This window comes from Podarcis muralis, chromosome 5 (genome assembly GCF_964188315.1).
Source record: "Podarcis muralis chromosome 5, rPodMur119.hap1.1, whole genome shotgun sequence".
NCBI lineage: Eukaryota > Metazoa > Chordata > Lepidosauria > Squamata > Lacertidae > Podarcis > Podarcis muralis.
The window spans coordinates 37,037,887-37,065,545 of record NC_135659.1 but is presented as its reverse complement, the minus strand read 5'-3'; the positions used below and the strand labels follow the sequence as shown (position 1 = coordinate 37,065,545).

The following is a 27,659-nucleotide window of genomic DNA, read 5'->3' as shown; positions in this document are numbered from 1 at the left end:
TAAAATATTTTACAGAGCTAAGTGGGTTCTTGTAGTGCCAGGCACTGGGTACCACAGACACCCAAGGATCAAGGTTTCAAAGGTTCAGAACAGTGTGACAGACAATGCCTCTCTGATGAGGAAGAAGCTAAATGAATCTGAATACAGATTATTCATTTGGAACTGCAGTTATTTAAGTAAGCCTCCTCTGAAAATTCTGTTCAGGGGGTTAAGAGTTACTGTCACAATGCAATGAAAGCTTTGATTTGCCTTGTGAAACTTGTCTATCTGGACTGATAGAGATTTACTCTCAAAAAGAGGAAGTGGGTGACCAGTGCTCTAATTCAGATTTGCCCCAAACATTTAGTTCAGGTGTTACTTTCTTTTGGTTTTTAATCAATGCCATTACAGGCAAAGCAGTATCCTTTCCCTTAAGATGACCAATAAACGCTACGACCTTTTACTAACACAAGGGTAAATCAACTACAGTGGTGCCTCGCAAGACGAAATTAATTCGTTCCGCAAGTTTTTTCGTCTTGCGAGTTTTTCGTCTTGCGAAGCACGGTTTCCCATAGGAATGCATTGAAAATCAATTAATGCGTTCCTATGGAAACCGACTTCAGACCAGGTCCGGGGACAGTGTGTCCCCTAACCTCTTCTGAAGGCTGGGGGGGGGGGGGGACAAGGGCTTTTCTTCCCACGCCCAGCATTTTAAAAAACCCCGGGACAGCGGAGGGCTTCTCCTCTGTCCGGGGCGATCTTAAAATGCTGGCGGGCGGAATTTTAAGATCGCCCCGGGACAGCGGAGGACTTCTCCGCTGTCCGGGGCGATTTAAAAGCCCCTGGGAAGGCAGGCAGGGGGGACAAAGACTTTTGCCCCCCGCCAGCCTTCAGAAGAGGTCCAGGACCTCTTCTGAAGGCAGGCGGGGGGCAAAAGTCTTTGCTCCCCACCCCACCCCCCCGCCTGCCTTCAAAAGCCCTCCGGGACAGCGGAGAAACGTGTTGCGTTTCTCCCCTCTCCCGGGAAGGCAGGCAGGGGGGAGCAAAGCCTTTAGCCCCCCGCCCGCCTTCAGAAGAGGTCCAGGACCTCTTCTGAAGGCGGGCGGGGGGCGAAAGTCTTTGCTCCCCCCCCCGCCTGCCTTCAAAAGCCCTCCGGGACAGCGGAGAAACGCGCCGCCCGGGGCGATTTTAAACCCGCTGTCCCGGGTTTTTTTAAATGCTGCCGGGCGGCAGCGCTGCCGCCCGGCAGCATTTTAAAATCGCCCCGGACAGCGGAGAAGTCCCCCGCTGTCCCGGGGTTTTTAAAAAACCTCTCCGCCCCCCACCAGGCTTCGGAGCAGCCTTCCGAAGCCGGGCGGCGGGAGGAGGTGTTCCCCCCCCCCGCCGCCGCCCGGCTTCGGAGCATCCTTCCGAAGCCGGGCAGCGGGAGGCGGTGTTCCCCCCCCCGCCGCCGCCCGGCTTCGGAGCATCCTTCCGAAGCCGGGAGGCGGGAGGCGGTGTCCCCGCCCCACCGCCCGGCTTCGGAGCATCCTTCCGAAGCCGGGCAGTGGGAAGAGGTGTCCCCCCGCCGCCCGGCTTCGGAGCATCCTTCCGAAGCCGGGCGGCGGGAGGCAGTGTCCCCGCCCCTCCGCCAGGCTTCGGAGGAGGTCCGAGGACAGTGGGGAAGACGCGCTGCGCTTCCCCGCTGTCCCGGAGATTTCCCTATGGGCTTTCGTCTTGCAAAGGAAGCCCATAGGGAAATTCGTTTTGCGAAGCGCCTCCAAAACGGAAAACCCTTTCGTCTAGCGGGTTTTCCGTCTTGCGAGGCGTTCGTCTTGCGGGGCACCACTGTACTTCAAGACTGAAGCACTATTTCATTTTTCAGTGCATGTTAAAAAGTGCAACATTTAATTATCAAACAAAGAAAACTAGAACACTGCAATTATTCAGTAACATTTTTTCTCTCTTTTTAAGCAACATTATAAATTTACATAACTAATAGCCTGATAAACAGCAGCCATAATCAAGACATTCTAATCATATCTTCCTTGTAACATTTGTAACATTTGGTGCAGTCATCCTTCAATGAGTACTTACTGTACGTATCCTAATTTTTGGCCGATATTTTATTTTGAATGTCACACACGTTTTACACTGCTGCACCCAACAGAGGTTTCATCGTGATGGAAATATACTACACATTTGTAAATATAGAGCAGGGATATTAGCTGTTTCAGCAAAACACACACACAACTTGATGAGATTATGACATAATCTCTTTCTCCCTGCAGGATACTAAATGTGCCATAGCTCTCTTCATGTGGTGTGTGAGAGAGAGGTGGGGAGGGGGTAGCAGGACCAGCAAGCAGGTAAACAACAAATACCTGAGGAGGGCTTTGGTTTTATTAGAAAGAAAGAGATTATATATTAATCTCATCAACACGGGGCTGAGCAACAAAGATACAACAGATATATTTGGTTAAGGAAGTGTCGTCCCATTCTGCCCTTCATTGTATAGACCCAAGATGCAAGCATTGTTCAGCCAATTAGGAGCAAGTGCCAAAAAAATCCAAGATGGACACATTTGATTTCAAAAGAGGAAGCTTCACTCAAATGAGAGAGACACATTAATACGTCCTTTTTAGCAAAGTCAGTAGGAACTCCCCTATGAAGAAAGGTTGCATCCTTTGGGGCTTTTTAGTTTAGAAAAAATGTGGGTATGAGGTGACACAATATACCATATTTTTCGCCCTATAGGACGCACGTTTCCCCCTCCAAAAATGAAGGGGAAATGTGTGTGCATCCTATGGGGCGAATGCAGGCTTTCGCTGAAGCCTGGAGAGCGAGAGGGGTCCGTGCTATCTGCAAGCCTTGGGAGCTCCGCGGGAGTTCCCGTCGGGCTCCCAAGGCTTGTGGATAGCAGCCTGCATCCTGAAGCCTGGGGCGCACTGCACTTCGTGTAGATATCGGGCAGCCCCACAAGCTCGGGGGACAGCGGGGGGGCGGAGTGCCACCATCCCACTGTTCCCCAACCTGGTTTGGAGGCTGGCGGTGGGGAGAAGCGGTAAGTTTATAAAATTATGCATGGCATGGAGAATGTGGATAGAGAAAAGTCATCGTCCCCCCCCCCCATCTCATAAGAATAGAACTCATGGATATCCATCCACGAAGCTGAGTGTTGGAGGATTCAGGACAGATACAAGAAAGGACTTCTTCACCCAGCACATAAACTATGTGGAAGTCCACTTCCACAGGAACCAATGATGGCCACTGTCAGGGGTTCAGGGAGAGAGGCACAGATGAGGGAGGAGACTGAGAGCAAGGGGGAAGAGTCCCGGAACGAGGAGGAGGAGGATGACAATGACTTGAGGGTTTCCATGAGTCTTTCAAGTGAATCGGAGGATTCCCAAAAGGGGGCGCCCCTGGTCAGGCCAAGGGGAGTCACAGGGGGGACTCGTCAGGAGCAGGGGAGCAGCAGGGGAACCCCGAGTGGGAGTTGGAGATCGGGGCCGGCTTCCCCGCCGGAACGGAGTGAAGAGGGTGGAGTTCCCAGTGTGACAGACGAAGCAGAGCAGGAAGCAGAGGGGGGAAGGAGATCGGGGCAAGACGTCCTGCCGGAAGGGGCGGAGAGTAGTACAGAGAGTAGTGTAACTGTCAAGAGGAAGGTCAGAGGTAGCGAACGCGCGCCAAGTTCAAATGTGGAGGCGCGCGGAAATGCGGAGAGCCCAGAGGAGGAGCCTGGTCCCAAAGCACGGAGGAGGGGGGAGCAGGCGTCTGGGGACTCAGCGTCAGGGGAATCCAGGAGGGGTGGAACCCAGGGGGGCAGAAAGACCCTGCGGAAGAGGAAGGACAGGAAGACGTGGACCAGCACAAGCCTCTTAAACTGGTGTAGAGGCGGGACTGATTCAGAGGGGACTTCAGCGGTCTAAGCGTAACAGACGTGGGGCTGCGCGCCTCGGCTGTGGAACAAACAATGTACTTCAATAAAGACTTTTGTAAATAAAGTGGACTTGGCGTTGGTCTCTTGTGAGCTGGGACCTGAGGCTGCCCTGACAGCCACCAACCTGGATGGCGTTAAGAGAGGATGAGGCAATGGCTATATGCTCTGCCTCCACAATTGGAGGCAGGAATGCTTCTGAATACCAGTTGCTGGAAACCACAGGAGCAGAGAGTGTGCTCTTGTATTCAGCTCCTGCATGAAGGCTTCTCACAAGCATCTGGTTGGCCAGTGCGAGGAAAGGAATACTGGACTAAACCAACCACTGGCCTGATCCAGCAGGCTCTTCTTACATCCCAATAAAGCTCCTCAAAAGCGTTGTTTGCAGAATCCATTTAATGTGTGACCTAATTTCAAGATCTTTTCAGCGGAAAGGTTGTTGTTGTTGTTGTTTAGTCATTTAGTCGTGGCCGACTCTTCGTGACCCCATGGACCAGAGCATGCCAGGCACTCCTGTCTTCCACTGCCTCCCGCAGTTTGGTCAAACTCATGTTTGTAGCTTCGAGAACACTGTCCAACCATCTCGTCCTCTGTCGTCCCCTTCTCCTTGTGCCTTCCATCTTTCCCAACACCCAGCTCTTTTCCAGGGAGTCTTCTCTTCTCATGAGGTGGCCAAAGTATTGGAGCCTCAGCTTCACGATCTGTCCTTCCAGTGAGCACTCAGGGCTGATTTCCTTAAGAATGGATACGTTTGATCTTCTTGCAATCCATGGGACTCTCAAGAGTCTCCTCCAGCACCATAATTCAAAAGCATCAATTCTTCGGCGATCAGCCTTCTTGATGGTCCAGCTCTCACTTCCATACATCACTACTGGGAAAACCATGGCTTTAACTATATGGACCTTTGTTGGCAAGGTGATGTCTCTGCTTTTTAAGATGCTGTCTAGGTTTGTCATTACTTTTCTCCCAAGAAGCAAGCGTCTTTTAATTTTGTGACTGCTGTCACCATCTGCAGTGATCATGGAGCCCAAGAAAGTAAAATCTCTCACTGCCTCCATTTCTTCCCCTTCTATTTGCCAGGAGGTGATGGGCCTAGTGGTCATGATCTTCGTTTTTCTGATGTTGAGCTTCAGACCATATTTTGCGCTCTCCTCTTTCACCCTCATTAAAAGGTTCTTTAATTCCTCCTCACTTTCTGCCATCAAGGTTGCGTCATCTGCATATCTGAGGTTGTTGATATTTCTTCCGGCAATCTTAATTCCAGCTTGGGATTCATCCAGCCCAGCCTTTCGCATGATGCATTCTGCATATAAGTTAAATAAACAGGGAGACAATATATAGCCTTGTCGTACTCCTTTCCCAATTTTGAACCAATCAGTTGTTCCATATCCAGTTCTAACTGTAGCTTCTTGTCCCACATAGAGTTTTCTCAGGAGACAGATGAGGTGATCAGGCACTCCCATTTCTTTAAGAACTTGCCATAGTTTGCTGTGGTCGACACAGTCAAAGCCTTTTGCATAGTCAATGAAGCAGAAGTAGATGTCTTTCTGGAACTCTCTAGCTTTCTCCATAATCCAGCGCATGTTTGCAATTTGGTCTCTGGTTCCTCTGCCCCTTCGAAATCCAGCTTGCACTTCTGGGAGTTTTTGGTCCACATACTGCTTAAGCCCGCCTTGTAGAATTTTAAGCATAACCTTGCTAGCATGTGAAATGAGTGCAATTGTGTGGTAGTTGGAGCATTCTTTGGCACTGCCCTTCTTTGGGACTGGGATGTAGACTGATCTTCTCCAATCTTCTGGCCACTGCTGAGTTTTCCAAATTTGCTGACATATTGAGTGTAGCATATTGAGTGTAACATATTGAGTGTAGCGGAAAGGTTAGCATACTCTAAGCAACTTTGGTTGTTGCTATCATTTTCTTTTCTATTTCCTGTACAGCTTAAACAAATTGGAAAGCCTTTTTTTTTTTTACCATAGTACAATTACCTAGAATATAATATAAATTTCACACACCCATTCCAGGCTGCCACTGCCAGTATATAAGTTCAGTACCATGACTGAAATAGCTTGTGCCCAGGAATTCAGTTCTCAGCTATGGTAGCATTAAATATTAAACACATGCAGTAAGATTAACATAGGAAGGTTGAATACTGAATAAACTTAGGTGCACTGCACGGAGATTCATTTCCCTACAGTGCCTTGTACCAAGCTGCTATAAATTCTAACAAAGTAGCAAGATGTTAGATCATATCGGATTGGTAATTATGTATTTCATATTCTGATGGTTAAATAAGTCTTTGACATTCTAGTTCAGCTGCAAGGTGTCTGTATGTTAAGTTCTACTCTAATAACTATGTTGTTGTTATGGCCGGATAGCATATGTTAAATGCATTTTTCTAGTTTAAGGCAACATTTTTCTGCCTGGGTTTAAAGGGAAAATGTATCAGCAAACTTGTCATGAAACCAAATTACAGTGCAGGTTATGCACACAGCTTATGCTTTTTGTTCCTCCTAAATCATTGCAGAGCAAAAGAAGCAGGCCAATGTACTTTATTGCGGCAGTGAGAAGAGAATAATCTAGGAGGCAGAAGGCTTGGTTTTTATCAGAGCCATATAGAAGCATATTAAACCAGAACGCATTTCAGACATAATTACAATTTGTGCATGATTAATAATGCCCATGGCATTTTAATATATTTCCCTCTACTATTTAAAGAAATAAACAAAAAAGGATAAAGTATGCAGCTAGCTGAAAAATAGAACATCTAGAACAGGACAAGCCAACTTGGCACGCACATGTGCCATTGTGCCCACCAATACCTCCTACAGTGCCTAGCACTGAGGGAACATATCTTCAAAAATCCACAATGCATTAGAGACTGTTTGCTCTTTCTGCTTAGTTGAAAGCTCAGCTACTCCTACATCGAGTCTGCACCCTTTAAAATGTCCGCATTTCATTAGGAGCTAGGATTGGACACCCATACTCCCACCCATTCTGTGAGGGAAAGAGGTGGGAAAAGCTATTCCCTGTCAGTGTGAGTGCAGCAGTGGCTTATGTATAAGAGTATAAAAATTTAAATAATAAACACAATAACAATATAAACACAACAACTAAATCACTGCAAAGGAAGCTAGACTCATTACAAGTAAATATAACAAACCTTAAAATGCCAAGGAATTAAAGCACATAAAAAACTGCAAAACAACAACAACAACAGAGGGTTTTAAACAAGCAATGTACTACAACTTCCAATATCTTGATCATTGGTTGAGGTGAGACGGGTGGGAGGTGGGAGCCCGACAGTATCTGGAAGACCACAACTACAGAACTATGAGCAAATGCAAGTCCTATCACTGATGCAAAAAAATAATAATCAAATGTTATTGCACATATGTTTTATTTAAAGGGATGGGAGGCAGAAAAGTACCGGGAGTACAACCATTCAGGTTATAGGAGATAGCACATTTCACCTTTGCCTGCCACTATCTTGAAATGACAGCAATGGCATCAGCAATCCTCCTTCTGCTGCACTCCAAACAATGGTATCATCAGTCAGTGAGCAGTGTTTGTGGGTACTGAAGGAAAGAAGGTTGGGCATTCGGCTTCAAGCTATTTAACCCCTCTCTGCCTCTTGCTGCTTGTCATCCACCCTCCTGCCCTTCATAGGCATAGCTGCTCACCATTGTATGCAGTGTGTGTGTGTGTGTTTTGCCTATTCTGTACTGATTTGGTGGCAGATCTGCTTAATGAGTGTCAGCCATTAAATAGGTCCATTGTGTGGGAGTTATATACTACATTATCAGGTAGTTAAGGGCATTTGTCAAACTTTAGGCACCTTGAAGTATGAAGGGTGTAGCCCCAAGACTTGCCTTCAAGGCTGTGGGACACAGGCAGGCTGAGGAGCATATCTGAGGCCAACATCCAACATGTCCCCCGAGTTGTGCGGCCCCAGAAGCAGGTGGAGCAGTAAGGCTAGCAGTAAGGGTTCTGTACTCACCTGAAAGGATGGAACAAAAAGCTCATGCACTATTTATTAAGCGCAGTTAGTATCCGACACTAAAACCAAATCTTTAAATTGCTAGGAGGCGGCTGTTTTTTGCCGCAAAAGACTAAAATGGCTGTTTCTCTGGAAATTGTTACAGAAGTGGATAGAAAATCATAATTGAAGAACTGGTGACCAGGTTAATGGAGCACCCTAGGTATCATGAGGATAACACACTAAAAAGGAATAGTTGCCCAGGGATTACTATAATCATAAACCATATCAGCAGCCCCAGGACAGGGAGGTATAGAGGGGGGGAAACCGGATACTGAAGTGCGGTTTGCGTTTTCCACCTTAATACTGTAAGCTTTCCTTTCTCAAACGTTATTCTTAGTACCTTATTAAAACATCTGAAATTGGTATTTTTTTAAAAAGGTGGCTTATACCTATATAGGCATACCAAGGATTATCTGAACTTCTTAGGAACAGCCAGTTTCATTTGCTTTCCCTGTGCCATCCCTTCCCACTTCTGTTATCTGCTTGGAAACACAAAGACTATTCAATAAAGCTAAGCCTATTTTACAAAGCAGCCCAAAGCTTCAGTTCTAGAGTGGGGAGAAAGCTGGCTATCTTTCAACCTGTGAAAACTAAGCAAAGTGCTCACCATTGTCCAACACATCCAGAGGTATAATTAAATGGGGCTGAGGCCTTGCAACAACCACAAGCAAAAAATCAGCTTTCTGAATTTAAGGATTGTAAACTTGGGGTGGGGGGGGGGAGAGAGAGAGAGATTGAAGTTATTGACTTATGGAGTCATTTTTGCGTAGCTAATGTCATATCCTGCAATCAATCAGTTCAAAGAGTATATTTTCTTCTGTTCCTGTTAATTTCAGGGCCTCTCTTGGCCACCAATTATAGCTCTTTTTGTTCACATATCCAAGAGGAGGCTTAATTGGGGAATCCCTTCAGGCCTTCACAGAGAGAAAATAAAGGTCATTGGGCATACCACTAATAGGCTCGTGATTTGTGACACTGCCTCTTGAAATCATGGATGTGAACAAATTAAGAAGAAAGATCTTATCTTATTAGTCTCATGATGGTGCAATGAAATGGTACCGTAGTAATCCAAGGGGGAAATGTATGGAAAAGGTAAGGAGTAAAAACCAGAAGACAAGGTAACCAAACCATGCTCCACTTCTTTCAATTATTTTTGTGTGTATGTTCTAGTTTGACAAAGTTTGCGCTGCTGTTAAGTATTAGCTTTGCCTTTGTGATCATTTATGTTAAAAAAAATTCTCTTCCTCCCAACAGTTCAGTCTCTATTTAGATACTTGAGTGCACTAAATGTGGAGGTGGTAGAAAGGAGCTGGGTTAAGAAGGGGTGTGTTTCATGTCAGGTGGGATTCAAACATAATTTGCTTTCCCCTCCTACCTGCAGTTCCTAAAGGCGCTGCATTGGTTAAGGAATCTGAGGAGGAGCAGGGTGAGAACAGGTATGTGGTTGAATTGGTTTAATGCACTAAATATACTTGGAATGAGGGTTGTTTCCATTGAATTCATTATGCTTGAAGAATGTTCACACAATGAAACCTCCTTCTCTGCTCCTCCCACCTAAATATGCATAGGAGAACTATTTTGGTGGCACTATTTAAACAGGAGGGGGGTGCATTTAACATAACATGGCTTGCACCACTGAGCTGGTAACCTATTACTTGATGTATCTCAGAGTTCCCTCTTCCTTCTCTAGAATACAGCCTTTGCTCATAGAAATTTAGCACTGCATGCTCAGTGTGACGCGGCAGCTAAAAAAGCCAATGCAATTCTGGGCTGCATCAATAGGAGTATAGCATCTAGATCAAGGGAAGTAATAGTGCCACTGTATTCTGCTCTGGTCAGACCTCACCTGGAGTACTGTGTCCAGTTCTGGGCACCACAGTTCAAGAAGGACACTGACAAACTGGAACGTGTCCAGAGGAGGGCAACCAAAATGGTCAAAGGTCTGGAAACGATGCCTTATGAGGAACGGCTAAGGGAGCTGGGCATGTTTAGCCTGGAGAAGAGGAGGTTAAGGGGTGATATGATAGCCATGTTCGAATATATAAAAGGATGTCATATAGAGGAGGGAGAAAGGTCGTTTTCTGCTGCTCCAGAGAAGCGGACACGGAGCAATGGATCCAAACTACAAGAAAGAAGATTCCACCTAAACATTAGGAAGAACTTCCTGACAGTAAGAGCTGTTCGACAGTGGAATTTGCTGCCAAGGAGTGTGGTGGAGTCTCCTTCTTTGGAGGGTTTTAAGCAGAGGCTTGACAACCATATGTCAGGAGTGCTCTGATGGTGTTTCCTGCTTGGCAGGGGGTTGGACTCCATGGCCCTTGTGGTCTATTCCAACTCTATGATTCTATGATTCATTCCAAGTATATTTTCTCCACTAATAGGAAACTTCTATGAAAAAAATGCTGCCTGAAATATTTGTCTTCTGATAGGTAGGAGGCAGAGGTGGGAACGTGAAAATCTCCATATTATTATTTTGTACTGAGACACTTTTTAAATGTAGGGATTTCTCAGAGGCCCAGATAAATATTTACACCGAAGAGCAACACAGAGATTATGGGAATAAATAATAAGCAGTATACTATTTATATTCTAGTGCAATGTTTGTTTCTACGTGTGCATTTTTACCTTTTGTACGCCGTTTCAAGGGTGACAATCAGAAGTGGGATGAAAATTTGGCAACTAAAAATACATGCATGCTATTTCAACAGCAGTGTGTTCAAGTGTGCATCACTGCCAGAGCAAAGCTCTAAATTTTCCATTGTAAATGTATATTGCATGAGTCCAAAGGATTCGTGTAGCCAACAGTTAAACAAAATATTAGTAGCCTAATCTCTCTCTCTCTCTACATATATAAAGATTGCCAATAGCTTTCTTGGTTATTACTAAGAGCATACTGATTAAACTTAGCTTCTAATAGGAAATATCTATATTCGTAATGTTTGTTGATATTTATAACAGTAATAATAACTATTCCAACTGAAACATTATTGAAGACTGAATTGAATTAAAGTGAGAAGGAATCTAATTTATGTAATCATGATTCATGCTGTTGGTGATTCTGGTAAACTATGGTAACAGTACTCTTCAGAGTGTTCAAGTATTCATCGGTATAGACTCTAGATATGTTTGTGTGCACATGCATGTACTGCTCTCTCTCCCTACTGATCCTCAGTGGAATCAGTATAGGGATAATGAAGCAATGATAATGATAATAGCATCAAATCAGTTATACCGGGACTATAAAGTAGTTACGTTATCTAGCATTTTCCGACAAAATGTAATTATTGTGCTTATTAGATCACAAAGTAACAAATGTTTTAATATTATTTAGATATGCATTAAAGTACGAAGAGGAAAACACAGAGGGTATTAAAGTTAAGCGCAAATAAGTCCCATCTGTTTCAGTGAGAGATAGTTAAAGATGTGCTTAATTCTCCCAATGAAATCAACAGGATTACTTAACTTTGGCCCACACTGTGAAAGTTGAGTTCACTCTTCTAAATGATCCGAGTGCATCAACTCTCAGTCAGGCATAATCACACAGCTGCTTTCTACCCTAGTTATCTAAACAACAGACAATTCCCTATATACATACATTTAAATAAATTAACATATACAAATGGCCGATAGCTGGGTGTGTATTCTTCTCTGGAGAAGTGACAATCTAAACCTGATCCCACAAATGCATTTAAAATAATCTCCCATATGCTAATTTATTTATCAATTTAATTCAATTCAAGTGGTGTTTTCATGAAATAGCATCACTTGTCTTTAATTTGTCTAATTAATTGATTAAAAGCAAGACAGCTAATCAACTAAAAGCCTTTAATTACTTGACAGCTCTAGTTTAGATGCTCCCTCACCAGCATCCAAAGTGTAGACATGTCTATGAAATCCCCAATTCTATGAGAAATATTAGCCTTTGGGAGCAAATACTGCATCACTTGTTATATTACTGGTGCAGTAGTATCCAGAATATGATGTATCATTCATAAAACAGCAACATCTGCACTATAATCTGATGCTAAAATTTAGAAATGGAAGAACAGCACCGATGCACAGACAATCCCTTATGTACAATAGTGTAACAGTGTTCTACCATTCAAATACTAGACATACAATGCACATCTCAATGGAGAACAGCTTCATGGCTTTCCTTTTATCTACGGTAAGCGTTATCAAATCAGGCTACAACTGATACATAGAAGTTAACATATATAATCGGAACAGTATGGTCAGATAAGTACAATAGCTCAATCTTGAAATCCACCCCCTACACACAGGGTGAACCCTCCTCTCCCACTGAGTGTGCACTTCAAAGGAAGATGCAATAAGCTTCAGCTCCCAAAGTAGTGTACATGTATGGCATCTATGTTTGCAAACTCACGTTAGTCAAATTCACATGTTACATGTTATGTGTCCACTCAAAACATCTGAAAGATAAATTAGAATTGCTTCAAAATGCAGTGGTCAGGCTGTTAATGGTGGGTGACTACTGGGATTATGTGATACCACTATTGGAAACAACTGCACACGTGTCCAATTTGTTTCTGGGATCAACTCAAAATGATGGTCCCAATTCTTTACAGTTTGGGTATCTGAAGGACTACTTTTTCCCACACGAATATGCCCATCTATGAAATTTTCAACATAGTACTCAAGGTCCACAGATACGTATAGGCAGGACCAGGGGAAGGTCCTCCTTAGTACCTGTACCAAGGTACTGGAAGTCACCTCGGAAGAGAGGCCCACTTTGCTCCCTCATGAATGGACTTCCATATGGAAAAGTGCTTTAAACTCTGTTAAATGAATTGCTTTAAGCCTGATGGAGCTGTACTTGGTACAGTGGTACCTTGGGATGCAAACGGGATCCATTCCAGAGCCCCGTTCGCATCCTGAATGGAACGTAAGACGCATCTGCGCATCTGAGCGTGCGCAGGTTGCATTTTGCCACTTCTGCGCATGCGTGTGGCATCATTTTGAGCATCTGTGCATGCGCGAGCGGCGAATCCTGGAAGTAACGCACTCTGTTACTTCCGGGTTGCCGCAGAGTGCAACCCGAAAGCGCTCAACATGAAGCACATTCAACCCGAGGTATGACTGTATTTGTTTTTTAATTAAGTATTCTTTTTTCTCTCTTTTGCATTATAATTATTTTAAGCTTTATTGCTAGTTGCCAATCAGAGAGAATCAATTAAATCAATTAAATCAATTAAGAAATGAGATATATGAGAATTTTAAATATTTTAAATAAATAAATACATAGAACCTATGGAAATGCATCATGTAGAAATTAGTAGAATTTTTGTTAGGAAAATGATTTGAAGGGGGAAAAACCAAGCTGAAGCTCATCAGGCCCCGGAGATCTGAATTAGTTTTAAGTAGCTAGGTGTTCCCGTATCACCTCTTTCCCTACCTTAGGCTACAGCTCTCTCCATCATTTATTCTGTTATCACCAGGATGGGCAGTGCTTTACTTTTTGATGACGACAGAGGTAAAGTAGGTGCTGAGCAGTTCCACCTTCTCTCTTTCACCCAATAGCACAAGCTACTTCTCATTTTAGTACTGTTTGTCGTACTGTGCTGGAACTAAGGTTATTCATCAATTTTCAAAAACATTTGTAGCAGTGCAGGAGAAACTCGCCTTTTATAGCTAGAATGTTGACATCATTTATTTAAATTATTTTGTCCTTGCTGCCAGTCACCCATACTTACCATAAGTGACATCACCACACAGTCACATTTTACTGTGGTGCCATTCTGCTGACACTGTGCAATTTCTGGTGGAGTAAGATTGCCTACAAGACAAAGGCTAAAATAACAAATGCTTACCAGGAAGCAAGGTCCATTGAATTCAATGGATTGTATGCCTCAACAAGCATACATAAGAATGTGCTGTAATACAGGAAGGCCCCAAACAGGATTTTAAAAATCCTGACTATTCAGAAAGTCTGTTTTGGAGATGATTAGCTTTAACCTCTCCAGAATCATTTTTTTGAATTAAGAATATTCATCTCAGACATAGCATATGTCCATGGCAGACTATTCAGATCCCTATTTGCCACATATGCTGAAAAATAACTCAAGTTAATCAATAAAGATCAGGCCACATACTAAAGAAATACAAGCTTTAGGATACAAAAGCCTACTGATAAAAATATTATTTAGCATCTGTCTGTTATTCATTTTATCTGTAAATGTTTTTCATATATAACTAGGGAAGTTATCACAGAAAGAGCTCCATTAATACAATTTCCCTTATTAATATTAATGCAGCTTCCTCCATCACGTTCAATAGTTACCTCTCACTAAATGTTCACTCAAGGCTCTTCTATCTATTTTCAAAATATCAACTATAATACTAATAATCACAAAGTACATGGGCGGGTAGAAAAGAACATTATGTACTTAAAATGTTGCTTTGAACATCACAGTGCCATTGTTATTATCTTTGCCATTTTTTTCCCACAGAGAGAAAACTAAAATTGATAAGTAATTGCTGGTGGTCTCATTTTTCTCTTTTCCAGGAAAACAACAAAAGCACATTTGCAACATATTCTCAATAATGTGTTTGCATTCAAAACATTTTAGCCATTTCACCTAAGTCTTAATTTGCACAGGTTTTGGTTTCTTGAAGCCTTCTCTGCATCCCACTCCTCTGCAGTGAACAGCAGGTGTCTTGACTATTCAATGTATTATGTTATGGCCAGAGTTGCATGGCAAGGAACCTACTAGACTAGGGTGGTCCAACGTTTTACACTAAGTGGGCTGCAAGAGTACTTCGACACAGAATCTGTGGGCTGCACACTGCCTTTTAACATGGCGGAGGTGGGGAGGAACCAAGGCCAAAATTTGATGCTCCCCACCACCAGTCTTCATGTTGCCTTCCCAAAACTAGCTAAGCAAGGCACCAGGCTTTAGGAAAGAGGCTGGAAGACTCTAGGGTTCTGTCAGAGCCCTCATGCCTCCTTCCCCAATCCCAGCCCCCTGCTTACCTGGCTTTAGGAAGACAGCATGAGGGCTGCAGGGGGGGGTGCATGCACCCATGTGTCAAATGTTCCCCTCGGGCTCCATGTTGGACTGCCCTGTACTAGACCAAACAATCCACTTTTCAATCACAGCTCTCACTTTTCTCTGTGGCCAAAAAGACTGAGAAGCAGGAGCAGCCAAGTTGGCTCATCACTTTAAAAGTTTGCCTGTACATTTTGCTTCATAACTTTCCTTCTAAGAATTCTGATAAGAAACTTGCTTTTAAGGAAAGGAAAGGAAACTCAGTCTCCCTGCAGATATGTGCCCTGTTGCAATCGGTCCCACCACAGGTCATCATGAAGGTCTGGGTCTCAGCTGCTAGTGAAAGCACCTGTAGAACAACCCACCAGTTATGTGACAGCTGCCTATGTCAGGATGTCCTCCATAGGGGCTTTTGGGAACAACATGCTTGGCTGCTGTGGGAAACAAGATGCCACAACTAATAGGCTGTTGCTTTTGTACATCAGTCTCCTCTTGTATGGTGCAGTCAAGAAGACAACGAAAGAAGCCATGTGTCAGGAAAATGGAGCTCGGTAGTAGAAAACGTAGATCCCCAGGTAGGGGTGAGAGTGAATCCTGACTGAAACTCTGGAGAGCAGCTGTCGGTTGATGTAGGTAATCCTGAGCTAGATTATCCAATGGTGTGACTTGGTATAAGCCTCCTGTGTTCTTATGTACCAAAATACACATCTACCCTATACACTAATCTTACATGTGCAATCACATGACGCAGATCTTCTATGGACTAGAAATGGTACCAACAAGCCTTATCGGAAAACTTTTCAGGTGTCTATTTCTGGTAAACTTCTATTGCAAATGGGTTTTTATTTTGCATATAATTATAGTATACATGAAAAAATAAAATAAAACGTCATTCTGCTTTAAGTTTGGCCTTTTGGTAGTCTTGATTAAATATTATTACAGATTCTGGAACTGTACTGACATCTCAAAAAGCTTCCTATACTAAAAAGATGATAAGTATCATAGGAAAATAACCTTCTGTCAACATTAATCAATAGATTACCTTGGGCTAGATCTGACAAACATACTGGATATCCATGGTCAGGCAGCGGGATCGCCCCTGCCTCACCAAAGCAAATGACTGCCTCGACTGAAACTGTTCGACAACCATGCAACTGTGTCTTGCTTTACAATGTGTGCAGGCAAATAAATTAATCGTTCACATTTTTTCCATATTCGTCATAAAATTCAAGCCTACATGTGTTAGATTTCTTACTTGTAGACACTATGCAAAGAAGACACTCATGTGTAAGCATCCAGCAGACTTGGAGATGAATCAGGTACTTATGATGGACAGCTGAGATCCCACTTCCCCAACACATGTAGCCAAAAGCTTGTTAGAACTGCCCACCTAAAAATTAAGTATAGATTGATATTTTCCTTTACCCTTGCATATGTTAAATTGCTTATTTTAGGAACAGGTGTAAATTAGTAGAGTGTACTACACACACACACTTTGAGTTATACACCAAATATAATGTGTGAGCTCAGCTCTTTAAAGTTAAACTCAGGGCCATAAAAAATGGGCAGAAGATCATCACCCCTTCCACCAAAATATCAGCATTCACTGAAGGCGGGGAGGGTGAGATAAGAAACACTAGCAGCAACTAAATATGCCAGTGTTAGCACTAAACACGCCACCTTTCTTGGCAATTAGAGAGCTAAAAATATTGTCCAATGTCTGAAATAATAGTGATATATTTTTAATCATGGGGCACTGCAGTCACACAGTATAATCAGGTCCAAAAATAATGTATGTACCAAGGACAAATGATCCTTGTTTTTAAAGAAAGGCAACAAGACAAAATGAAGCTCTTGATTATGTCTTAATTGTATGTGGGACTGTGTTTGGGTGGGAAATGCAAACTCCCCATATAGCATTTCTCCCGAGTGTTTTATAAAATACACCACATTTAAATGTTAATTGCATAATAGCCATAATGTTATGTGGCCGTGCACATGAAGCACAATACAAATAACTGCAGTATCTGCAGCTATTGTCATGGTAACTATATGTTTGTATTAGGGCGTCATGGTATAAAGCAGGGGTCTAAAATCAGAAGATAACTGCAAATAAACTGCTATGCAGCATGCAGTTTTTGAAAGATACCAAGCATCCCATTAAGCTTAATAGGAATTCTGCCTCAAGTGAAGACTATAGGTCAGGCATAGGCAAACTCGGCCCTCCAGATGTTTTGGGACTACAACTCCCATCATCCCTGACCCGTGGTCCTGTTAGCTAGGGATGATGGGAGTTGTAGTCCCAAAACATCTGGAGGGCCGAGATTGGGGATGCCTGTTGCAGCCCTTTGAATCTTTTTATAATATTTCATTGGTTTTCATCTTATACGCCTGCTATAGGTTAAAGTACATTGCTTGTAATGCTTCTCTACTGGCTTTCCATCTTCAGTGTTCTTCAGGCACATTATATATCATGATAGTTAAAACAAAGTAAAGTGGGATTGTTTAATCACACCACATTTACACACTCCCTAATAAAGAATGCATTCACAAATGGTTCTAAGAATACCTTATATTTTAAAAGTGCTTTTATTCCTGATGTGCTAGTGTGATTCAGGAGCAATGGCAGCATGAGATGTGGCAATATTTAATTCCTATGCTTGTTATCTACCTTCTGAAATAGCATGATCTCATGAACACGCATCTACATGCTTAAATTTGTGAATTGACAGCATCTTGAAGATGTGCACTATTAGTCACCCATATCCACTTTTATTACCCTAGAAAAACTTAGCATTTAGGCTGTACTGGGGAAATGGCACCTCCCACATCGGAAAATATTAGCATGCTATTTCTAGAACGGCTTGAAATGTCACTACTGTACTTGTACACCAAACCAAGAAAGCAATGATGAGCAGTGCAAAATGCCTCATAATTCTTCTTTCAAAAATGGGACCACATTTTTTATTGAGCCATGGCTCAAGATCTGTTTACTGATCATGAGCCCATGAGCCCGGGTTCAGAGAACATGCTAAGCCAAACCTTAGTGTGGCAGTAAAAGGAAGGGGAAGGAGCAAAGTAGCTGTGAGCTCCTTTCCAGGTGTATGCCAGCTTGCACAGTCCCACCAAGTCATAGTTTGACTTAGTGTGATTTTCACACCAGTTCAGCTGGTGGACTTCACATAGTAACAGTTCCTAAACATTATAGTTGAAGTAAGGTAGACAACTCCTCAATGGACGTGCCGTTTATGAAAGCCCTCATATGGCAAGAAGAACATGCAGACTCTGCGAATCTCTTACATCAGCATCAGCATCAGCATCATAATTATATTGGAAGAAAAAAGTTCCCCCTCACTTCCAAAGTACAGAAAGAGACAACATCTGGAAACAAATAAAAACTGATACAATTTTTTCAGTTAAGAGCATATTTTTCTTCTGTTCACAGAAAAACAATGCAGGAGTTTAATATACTAAATCAGAAGTATTTACCTGTTGTGAATAGGTCCTCTGAACTTTGGGTCAAATTTCCTTGGTTCACCTGCATTTAAAATAAAATATTATAAAGATACAGCGTAGTAAACAAAACAGAAAGTCAGGAATAATCTGTTATCCTACGTTAAACTCTTATGAAAAAACTCACTAATTTATTGCTTAGTTTGATTCACAGGACAGCTTGCATAAGTGGTTCAAGTTTAGTTTAAGGAAGAGAAATCACGTGAAACTGTGGCAGTACACACACCATACATTTAAAGTACTCCCCCCCCCCCACAAAAAAAACCCAACAACCTCAAGACTGTCAAGGAACCGCAGCTCTATGAGAGATAAAAGACAGTTATCTGGATTCTTTGCAGATACATGTGTACTTTAAATGAATGTTGTGTACACAGCCTGTATCTGTATCACTATTAATGGTATAACTGTGTCCACTCCATTAAACCATCATGTTGTCAAGGTTAAGTTGGAGAAAGCAGCCAGAAGTGAACTGAGGGACTAGGACAGGGAATCACAGTCAAAGAACACACAGAATCACACCAGACCTCAAGGAATTCTGTTCCTTGTTGGGGGGGGGGGCGGATGTGGAAAAAACACTCACAACTATATTCTAGAACACATGCTTTACTTGTATAATGTACTAGATTCAATCCCTGGCAACAGATGTCAGAAAAATCCAGTAGCATGCTGGAAAGGGCTAACCTACTGCCTGAGACCTGCTGCTATACTGGTAGACAACACTGGGCTAGATAGCCCACTGGTTTACTAGCATAAGGCAGCATTGTATGTCTGACTATATATACATAAGAACCAAACATGACCCTGAAATTGTGTGGTGAGTTGTACAAACTGGAAGGGAGAAAGTGCTGTAGACACAACTTGCACTGTTGTAAGCAACTATATATTTTGTGCTTAATATTTGATATACAGTGGTACCTCGGGTTAAGTACTTAATTCGTTCCGGAGGTCCATTCTTAACCTGAAACTGTTCTTAACCTGAAGCACCACTTTAGCTAATGGGGCCTCCTGCTGCTGCCGCACCACTGGAGCACGATTTCTGTTCTCATCATGAAGCAAAGTTCTTAACCTGAGGTAATATTTCTGGGTTATGTAACCTGAAGCGTATGTAACCCGAGGTACCACTGTATGTGCAAATGACTAGAGAAGCTATAAGGAATGAAAAAGAATTGCGGACCCACTCACAATGACCCTTCCCCCTAGGCAGGGGCACATCGGCCACACACACCCCTAGGCAAGGCCTAGCCTGTGAAAGAGAACAAACTGGACAGGACAACATTCCGGGATTAAAAAATTGGCCACAACTTTATTGATTCCACATGTAGGTTGTTGGGCTTGGCTTAGGCATTGGGTGTATATCCTTCCAGCCCCACTGGTAGAGGGCTGCCAGATGGCAGGGTCAGACCCAGGATTAATGGGTCCTCTGCAAGATGCAGTTCTGTACAGATGACCCTCCCAAGCCGCTGAAGGTTTTTGGACAGAGACCCTAGGGTTGGGCACAGCTGGCCTTTATGTGCTCCCAACCCCCATCCACTCAGTCTGGCCGGACCAGCTGGAATTTAAATTAAGCAGTTGGTGGGAAAGCCCACCAATCCACAGCGGCTGGGCTGGGAATCCCCCAGTCTGCCTGTCGTTGTTCCCAGGAATTGTTCCCTGGGAGTGCAAGTTCTCTGTGACAGGCCAAAATAGCTGCCTACCCCACAACTGGGTAAGCAGCCATTCTCAGAGTCACCAGTTTTGTGAGCTTCCTCCCACTGTTTCAAAGTACTGTATACAACAAGTATGCACAATAGGCAAAGAATTAACATGGGTTTGTTAAGTTTTGCCAGCCTACAACTAGGTAAATCAGGAAAGACAGAGCAATTATCTTTTCCAGAAAACATGCAATATAGTTCTTTCATTTGTCTTAAAATTATCACTCTTTCCCAACGTGTTTCTTCAATGTGGGCTTGTGAGAGAAATAAAAACCCATTAAGCATTGCTGCCTTGAATTTGAAGCTACTTTTCTCTCAAACTACCCATTGAAAGTCTTAATTGCAAATGTTAAAATGAAATAAGAAGCTCTATTCACAGCCTTGCCTTGCCATATCCTATAAAAATAATTTTACACCACATAATTTGCAGATTTATCTAGGTTTCATTGAAGATGAAATGCAATTTTGCTGGAGCTGTTATTTTCAGTGTGACTACAACTCAAGGGAGCTATGAAAAACAATAATTATGTGAAAAGTTGGGAACAAATGTCCTTCCTTTTATAACACACTTAACTTGAGGACAATTCACATAGCCCTCAACATACATTTAGGATTTTTGTTTATGTCCACATTTTTAAAAAACACCACCCCTGTTTCAACATAAGCTTCTCATTATATCATCCACAATATCCTGGTTCAAAACACTTTTTGAAGTCGTCGTCCATTCCCCCCCCCCCCCCGAATACAGCTAGCTAGAATCTGGAAATGTACCAAACCATCCAAAAGAAGAGTCAACACACTAAGCAGCATTGAAGTACACATTTAGTGCCAACCTCAACATGCACACACAAAAATGAATGAGCCGTCACATCTTGTCAAGAAAGAAACGCATGAAAAAATGAATATGTAACTGTAACAGAAAGTCAGACCCCTTAAATTGGCCTTTTGTTAATTTGAGGGAGACCATGCTTGTCTGTCTTAACAGTTTCACTGTTCTAGTTATTAGTTGTTGCCATTTTCTTATTATTATGTAATATTACGTGAAATAACTTTATTGTCCACGGCTGACTTGGTTAAATGTTGGAATGATGCACAGAAAGTGAACCAAAGTTAAAAAGGTAAAGGGACCCCTGACCATTAGGTCCAGTCATGACTGACTCTAAGGTTGCGGCGCTCATCTCGCTCTATTGGCTGAGGGAGCCGGTGTACAGCTTCCAGGTCATGTGGCCAGCATGACTACGCCGCTTCTGGCGAACCAGAGCAGCGCATGGAAACGCCGTTTACCTTCCTGCTGGAGCGGTACCTATTTATCTACTTGCACTTTGACCTGCTTTCGAACTGCTAGGTTGGCAGGAGCAGGGACCAAGCAATGGGAGCTCACCCCGTCGCAGGGATTCGAACCGCCGACCTTCTGATGGGCAAGTCCTAGGCTCTGTGGTTTAACCCACAGCGCCACCCGCGTCCCACGAACCAAAGTTATAGAGCGATTAATGAAAAAGGAGCTCACAATATCAGGCTTTATTTATTTATTTATTTATTTATTTATAAGATTATGTGAAATCTAGCTTTCATGGATGAAGTAGCAAACATTCATATCTCCCAAAAGTATTTTAAAAAAATGTAGGTGGGCAAATGATATTGGAAGTGTAAAGAAAATAAATTTCTCTTTTTGTAAAATCCATTTATTCAAGGCACTCCTTGCTTATGTAGTATTTACGTGACGATTCACATTAAATAACTGAATGCGTAACATCTTTCCACAATGTTTATGGTATTAAAAAACTGAACTCAGGTCCTGCCCACAGGCTATTTCCTGTAGTCACCCAATTGACCACTTTGAGAACAGAATGCTGCACTAAATGGGCCACTGGCAGGCCTCTTCTTAGTTCCTTATTTCTTGATGCCTTAACTATGATTCAGACATTTCTTCCTCTATGCTATTTGCTGCAAACCGAATAGCATCATAAAATGTTCTTCATTGCTATAATATATTTCAAGGTATAAGAAATGGTTCCACATCTAAATTTCTCATTTTTAAAAATTGCTGTGCACTTTTGCCTATCTATGAAATGTTATGCTGCCAAACTAATAATAATAATAATAATAATAATAATAATAATAATAATAATAATTGTACCCCACCCATCTGACTGGGCTGCCCCAGCCACTCTGGGCAGCTTCTGACAGATATAAAAAAACATAATAAAACATTAAACATTAAAAAGGTTCTCTATACAGGTAAACTGCATAAGGTGTGGTTGTTGTTGCTGTTGTTTCCAAATTCTGTATCCAAATATCCAAAGCACTGTCCTGGCTCCTACTGGATGAAGAACTCAAACTCAGATTACAGTTTCTACCAAAATATTTACTAATACTCATATCAGTGCGATACATAAGCAGAATAAAGTTGAAAGGCACAGCAGGTACAGCGCATAGTTAGACAACTGAAGACATTGATCCAACAAGTGACATGCCCCCTGTAATTTTGAGTGGGGGGGGGCTAATTTAGTGCAACCAATAAGGCTGTTCCTTAGACTTGGCAAGCAAATGCTCCAGGAAGACTGGCCCTGGCCTGTCTGTTCATGCCTGGCCTGCCTTCTCTGTGACCTAGTAGGTGATGGAGGAGGTGTCAGAGACTCCTCTAGAGCAAACAGAATAGATAGGGCAATCACCTCCTCCTAAGAGGCTGAACTTGAGTTGGGCTCCAGTGGTTCCAGAGGCAAGGGTGGCCTAACAAGCAAGGTGTCCAAATTTGAGATGGACCCTGGTGACTCAGGAGACAGAGGTATTGCCATTTGCCATGCTGCATGACTGAGCCCATCTGACCCCATTGGAACCCTCCCCAGGATTATTACATTAACACAAAGATATATATTTTTTTAAAAAAACAACAACAACATACCATATAATGAAAACTGGAAATGAAATAAATTAATTAAATCAACAAGGTCGCATTCGAAATCCTGGGGTGCATTGCCCCTTCCCACTTCCTTTCAAGTCTCTCATCTTTTAATCACATTTTTATTGCAGTACTAACGACGAAGTCTTAAGGAATTCAATAGAGATTAAAGCTCCAGTCCACAGCACACTTAAAATGGAACAATGGTGCTGACTTCAATGCAAACATTTCCATAATAAATGTGCTTTGAGTTTCCCATCCTAATCAACAATGGTCCGTAGATTAAAATTGCATCTCTCTTTCTCAAAGTTGTACGATGGAACTGAAGAAAGACTGTTCTTAGAGTTTTATGTCATTATATCAATATTGATAGAAAATCATATTTCAGGCAGTGAATTTGGTGTGTTGGTTTAAGCTATCTATGAAAAGAATCCATTCTAATTAAATTGATTCCCTCCCCTTCCCCCAAGCTGCATCTCTTTTGGGAAGTTGTCTCCTCCTAACCTTTGTCGACCACAATCCCTGTTGTATTCTTACCGTACCAGGCTACTCTAAGGAACTGCATGTATTCAAATTCTATTCTGCAAACTCTAATGCATGCAAACAACTTGATATGTGTGAATAGCTGCACTGGGCTCAGTGGGGCCAGCTTACACTCATAAAGCAATACATATAAAATGTTTGTGAGACAGCATTTGTTTGCATTTCAAGCTATAATTAGAGAAAAGATACGATGAACCAAGCTCATTCCTGGTGGAACTTTCCTCAAAGAGGCTTTAATCATAGGTGAATCCAGTATTCGACATTTTTGCTTTTTCTATGCAATGATGACAGCTGGAAAATTGAGTTTTTTGTCCTTGTATGGCAAGATTGCTCATTACAGGGATCAACACACCAAAAGATTTCTCACTTGATCCCTGCAAATCAATGTGGAGCATTGCTCTTCCTTATGAAGCTACACATTTTAATTGCACAACTAATAGAATATTTATGCTGAGTGGCCACATGGGTGTCAAACGTTAGACTTGTTTCTCTTATAAAACCAGCTGCTTTTGTACACTACACTATTCTGCTTCCATCAGAGGCAATTAAAGAGAGGTGTGCCGGTTGGGAATAGACACTCTTTAAACAGGACAAGCAGTCAATCCTTCTTTTGGTACATCTCAATTAGATGCACTTCAGCTTTGCATCTTAAACCAAACTCCCATATGTTCCTGAGCAAAGGAGCTTTGTTTGGTCTGTTATCAGACAGCAGAAGAGAATGAGTTGTGGACAGCAGCAGAAGATGGCTGGAATATGGGTTGGCAGTGAAAAGTTGAGAGCAAGTGCCAACTATACAAAAAGGCCTGGGAGGATCAGTTAGTACCAGTGGCAAGGCAGCAAGCAAGAAACAGGAGACAAAGGGCAGGAAAGAAAGCCATACTAGTACTGGACATAAAGTTTACCTGGCTGGAAATGAAAAAACAAAATTGTCCCTTGAGCAGGTAGTGCTTTGTGCCTGCAGGCAACTTATCCAGTATAGCACTAGGGGGCAGTCCCCGAGAACTGAACTCTGTATTCTCTTCATTATCCTTAAAATAAAGTGCTTGAGCAGCCACTTGGTCAGGTTTTTCCAACCAGAAAGCGTGAGTGAATCTAGCTAACAGAGACAATAATCAGTGTCAGAAAATGTACAACAATCAAAATGAGAAAGCAAAAGAGTAAGGGGCTGAAGGAGTAAGAGTTGTGGAATGAGGTTTTGGAGTAGTCTGATTATTCGGCAGATAAGTGGACAGTGCGATTTCTCCTGCTCTGTTCTGACAACAAAAGTCTTTGCAATCCCCTTTCAGCTCATCTAGAACTATTTCCTAAGTCCAGAAAGGGCTTTCGATAGATCTTAAAAAGGGAACCAATTAAACAGGTACAAAGCAGCATTTCTAAACACAGACAGTAGTGCAGAACTGCAAAAGACCGTGTAATTTAAAAATCTTGCTACTTTAAAAGCACAAATATGTCAATTCTCCCCCCTCCATATATTTGAGGAATTAACGTCAAAATTTCATTAAAAAGAGGCCCATTTAATATGTTTTATTTAAAACAAAAGCACAATGCCCTATGACTGTACAGCAAGCATATAAAGGTCTGAGCCCAAAAGGATAAAGAGATGAGCAAATGAATAAAGAGGTTTATAATGGAACTCTGTAATATAATATAAATGATAGCATTTGCTATTGCTGAGGCTAATGAATATATATTCACATGCATAGCACTTTGGTACCCTTCTGGATGAACGATGCCATATAAAAAGCAATATATGGCTCTCAAGGGCTAGTGAACTGTCTTCTTGAACTACTACTGCTCAGCTGTGGCATATGGCCAATAGTGATATTAAACCATTAAGGTTTGCTGTTCCCTTGATATGGTGTGTGAATCACAGTGCAGTGCAATTTCCCACATACAGAAAGATAGGGGGAACACTGATCTTGAAATTCAGCCAGATCCCTAACCCTTGAATCAGAGGCACATGACCTAGAAAATGTAGGAACTATATCATTGATGGCTTAAGCTTTCTGAGATCATACAAACTTACACATCACTGGGATATTACTGGATGCATCACTGTACCTTAAGCACTGGAGAGCTGGGTTTACTTCTTTTTGCTCAAAAAGGGGCTCACTGTCCCTTATTCCCCCCAACTTGACAGATGGGAGGATGTGGTTGGCTCCACTCACATTGTGCTAAGCAGGCAACCTTACCACTGGGGCATGGTCCCTATTCCATAAGCACATAAAATTACAAGACTGGGCCATTCCATGGAAGATAAACAATTTTGTGGGTCTAAGTGATAAGCCATATTGAAATGTCCTCTAAAGAAGAAGTGAAAGCTACTTGTGGAAATAAATATAGAGAAATCCCAAAATTTCAGCACAATTGTGATTTGCTACAAGGCTGCCCTCAGCAAAACAAATGGCATCAAAGAACAGAGAAGCTCAAGCTTTTTCTAACTCAGGTGTTTTATTTTTATTTTAGTTTTTCAACTTTGGCTGGGAGAGTGTGACTTATCACAGCCCAGTTTAGTCCAGGGTTAAAACTACATGTTGAGGGTCAAGTTGCATGTTAGACAGTGGTTTACAAAAGCACTACAATATATTTTAGGATGAGAGAGAAGCTTGCTACAACCCTCCTATGTTGTCTGCAGTTGTTACTCTCACACTGCAAGTTGGGAGTATTGTAAGAGAGATGAGGTGAGGGGTTTGTGGTTATCCTGCTATGTACATTGCTGCAAGTATTACAGTTCATAGGCTGGGATGAGGCTTGTATGTATTGCAAGGCAAGAATCACTCATAAAACTCAGACTGCAGCAAAGTCAGTCTACTTAAGACCTCTACCAGGCAAACTCTAATCCTCAATTGTATGCCTCCTGCTCTGCTGACTTGCTTTTACAATGATGGGTTGATCAGCTGACCTGTTGACAGGTATTACTTTTAAATACCAGAGAACTCAAATCACCGCATAGCACATATAAAATAAGAAATGGGTTAGAAAGAACACTAGTTCTTCTCTTTGCTGGCACATTTAATTTGGGTTGTAATTTCTGCTGCCCAATCACAGCTACACTAAAATATTAGCTTTTCCAGTAAATTTCTATGGACAGCTAGCACTTCCACCATGTCTTTAAAAGTTCTATTAAAATCAGAAATGAACTAACTGGTTTACAGCACAGTCCAAAACAGTCCCAATGAGTTAAATTGCACTTACTCACAAGCAGGGCTTTTTTCAGCTGGAACTTCAGTTCCAGCACCTCTCAGGCAGTCGCCATTGCCATTATAAGAGAACAAGGGAGGCGTTCATGGTGAGTTTTGGCACCTCTTTTTCTAGAAAAACAGCACTGCTCATAAGCAAGCATATATGATTTCAGCCACAGTCCAGTAAGTAGCAAGCTGATTTGTGAAAACACGACAATTTCCTGCAACAACTTTAAAAAACAGACAAGATCTAGTGTTTAATGTACCTGAGCAATATTTTGCTTTCCACTACAAACATCTGGGCCACTTATTGTATACAGTGGTACCTCAGGTTAAGTACTTAATTCATTCCAGAGGTCCGTTCTTAACCTGAAACTGTTCTTAACCTGAAGCAGCACTTTAGCTAATGGGGCCTCCTGCTGCCGCCGCGCCACCGGAGCATGATTTCTGTTCTCATCCTGAAGCAATGTTCTTAACCTGAAGCACTACTTCTGGGTTAGCGGAGTCTGTAACCTGACGTGGATGTAACTTGAAGTGTATGTAACCCGAGGTACTACTGTACAGGGGATCTGAACCTGCTTTCCTGATGACCAGTTAGTTCATATGAAGCTATCAAAGGTAATTTTTATTCTTAAGGTTTGGCTTGTACCACCAACCATGGACAAAGTATAATTCTGAGCCAATTCGTAAAATAACTTTTGAATAATTATGGTTTCAAGTGTTCAAATTTCACAGACACTATCTCAGTAATCCTTATAGCAACTTTGGAACAACACAATAGTTTACAGTATTATATTCCCATGTTGCAGATGGGAGACTAAGATGGGGAAAATACAGCTTGCCTAAAGCTCCCTTGTGACTTGAAGGAGATATTTGAACAGCAGGCT

At 42.3% G+C, this 27,659-nt stretch overlaps 1 protein-coding gene across 6 annotated transcripts in view; it reads right to left on the bottom strand.

Annotated features, from left to right (window-relative positions):
- Positions 1 to 27,659, bottom strand: part of SLC44A5 (solute carrier family 44 member 5) — a 155,269-nt gene that overhangs the window by 56,086 nt on the left and 71,524 nt on the right. For all 6 annotated transcript variants that reach the window (XM_077928581.1, XM_028733071.2, XM_077928582.1 and 3 more), the window contains exon 2: positions 18,434 to 18,482. In XM_077928581.1, coding sequence (XP_077784707.1) covers positions 18,434 to 18,482 — 49 coding nt within the window. The remainder of the gene's footprint in view (positions 1 to 18,433; positions 18,483 to 27,659) is intronic.